The 1,380-nt window shown below is 51.6% G+C and overlaps 1 protein-coding gene across 1 annotated transcript; it reads left to right on the top strand.

Moving 5' to 3' along the window:
* Nucleotides 1-66: 66 nt before the first annotated feature.
* LOC108560006 (RNA-directed DNA polymerase from mobile element jockey-like) lies at nt 67-463 on the top strand (the record flags this gene model as incomplete). Its single annotated transcript, XM_017917417.1, has 1 exon — nt 67-463. A coding segment is annotated over one exon (397 nt), but the record flags the coding sequence as incomplete, so codon positions are not given.
* Between the last annotated feature and the right edge of the window lie 917 nt (nt 464-1,380).

Genomic DNA, 1,380 nt, shown 5'->3' with positions numbered 1-1,380 from the left:
CGTGGAGGACTGGTATGGTCATCTAACTATATCCGCAGTGTACTGCCCGCCGAAACATTCCATCAGGCAGGAGCAGTTTAAAGACTTCTTCGATACGCTCGGCCCAAGATTCATAGCAGGTGGTGACTACAACGCCAAGCACCAACAGTGGGGATCCAGACTTGCAACGCCTCGGGGTAGGCAGCTACTAAAGGCTATGAACAGCGGCAGACTGGATCACATCTCGACGGGAGAGGCAACGTGCTGGCCGTCGGACGTGAGAAAGACCCCGGACGTACTCGACATCTGCGTGACTAAGGGCATCTCGAGGAACTATTTGCAGGCCCAATCGTGTCTGGACCTCTCCTGGGATCACTCACCGGTTATCATAACGCTGAATTCTGAGGTATTCAGCAGGGAAGTGCCGCCATTCCTCCACAACAACCGTACCGACTGGGAACATTTCAGACTGCTGATNNNTTAAGAAGGCGATTGCCGAGAAGAGAAGACTCCGACGCATATGGCAGAATAGCAGACTACCGATCGACAAATCCGTTTTCAACAATGCAACGAAAGACCTCAAAGAGATGCTGTGTAGGTACAGAAACCAAAAATTCCAGGACTATATCAAAAATCTGTCCGGAACACCTGTGACGGACTACTCGCTGTGGAAAACCACTAGATGCATTAAGCGACCACAGACCCGGATTCCACCGATACGGAAGACCGATGGCAGCTGGACGAGGAGTAGCAGAGAGAGGGCGAACGTGTTCGCGGAACACTTTGTGAACGTGTTCCAACCCTTTCCAGACGAGACGTCCGTTGACGAATCGGGCGAGATCAATGAATTCTTGGAAGCTCCGTTCCAGATGTCATTCCCTATAAAACCAGTACGACCATTCGAGGTGATGGATGTCATCGGGGACCTAAAACCGAGTAAGGCTCCTGGCTACGACCTAATAACGGGAAGGGTGATGAAGGAGTTACCCAGAAATGCCATAGTGTTGCTGACAACCCTATTTAATTCCCTGCTGAGAACGGGTTATTTTCCCTTCCACTGGAAAGTCGCGCGCCTCGTCGTCATACCGAAGCCGGGAAAAGATCCAGAGGAGGTCTCGTCCTACCGACCCATCAGCCTGTTGCCGGTGATGTCCAAGGTTTTCGAGAGGTTATTGCTCCGGAGGATCTGTCCATTCTTGTCCGAGGAGGGTGTGATTCCGGACCACCAGTTCGGATTTCGACGACATCACTCCACCATCGAGTAGATCCATCGCGTGACGAACGACATCAGACGATCCATGGAGGAAAAGCAGTATTGCTCCGCTGTGTTCCTTGACATAACACAAGCCTTCGACAAAGTGTGGCACGCGGGTTTGCTCTACAAAATTAAGAGTACGCTGC

Source organism: Nicrophorus vespilloides, unplaced genomic scaffold (genome assembly GCF_001412225.1).
Source record: "Nicrophorus vespilloides isolate i.1.1-1 unplaced genomic scaffold, Nicve_v1.0, whole genome shotgun sequence".
In the NCBI taxonomy this organism is placed as follows: Eukaryota; Metazoa; Arthropoda; class Insecta; order Coleoptera; family Silphidae; genus Nicrophorus; species Nicrophorus vespilloides.
The sequence above is the reverse complement of the archived record's forward strand: the minus strand, read 5'-3'. Positions and strand labels throughout refer to the sequence as shown.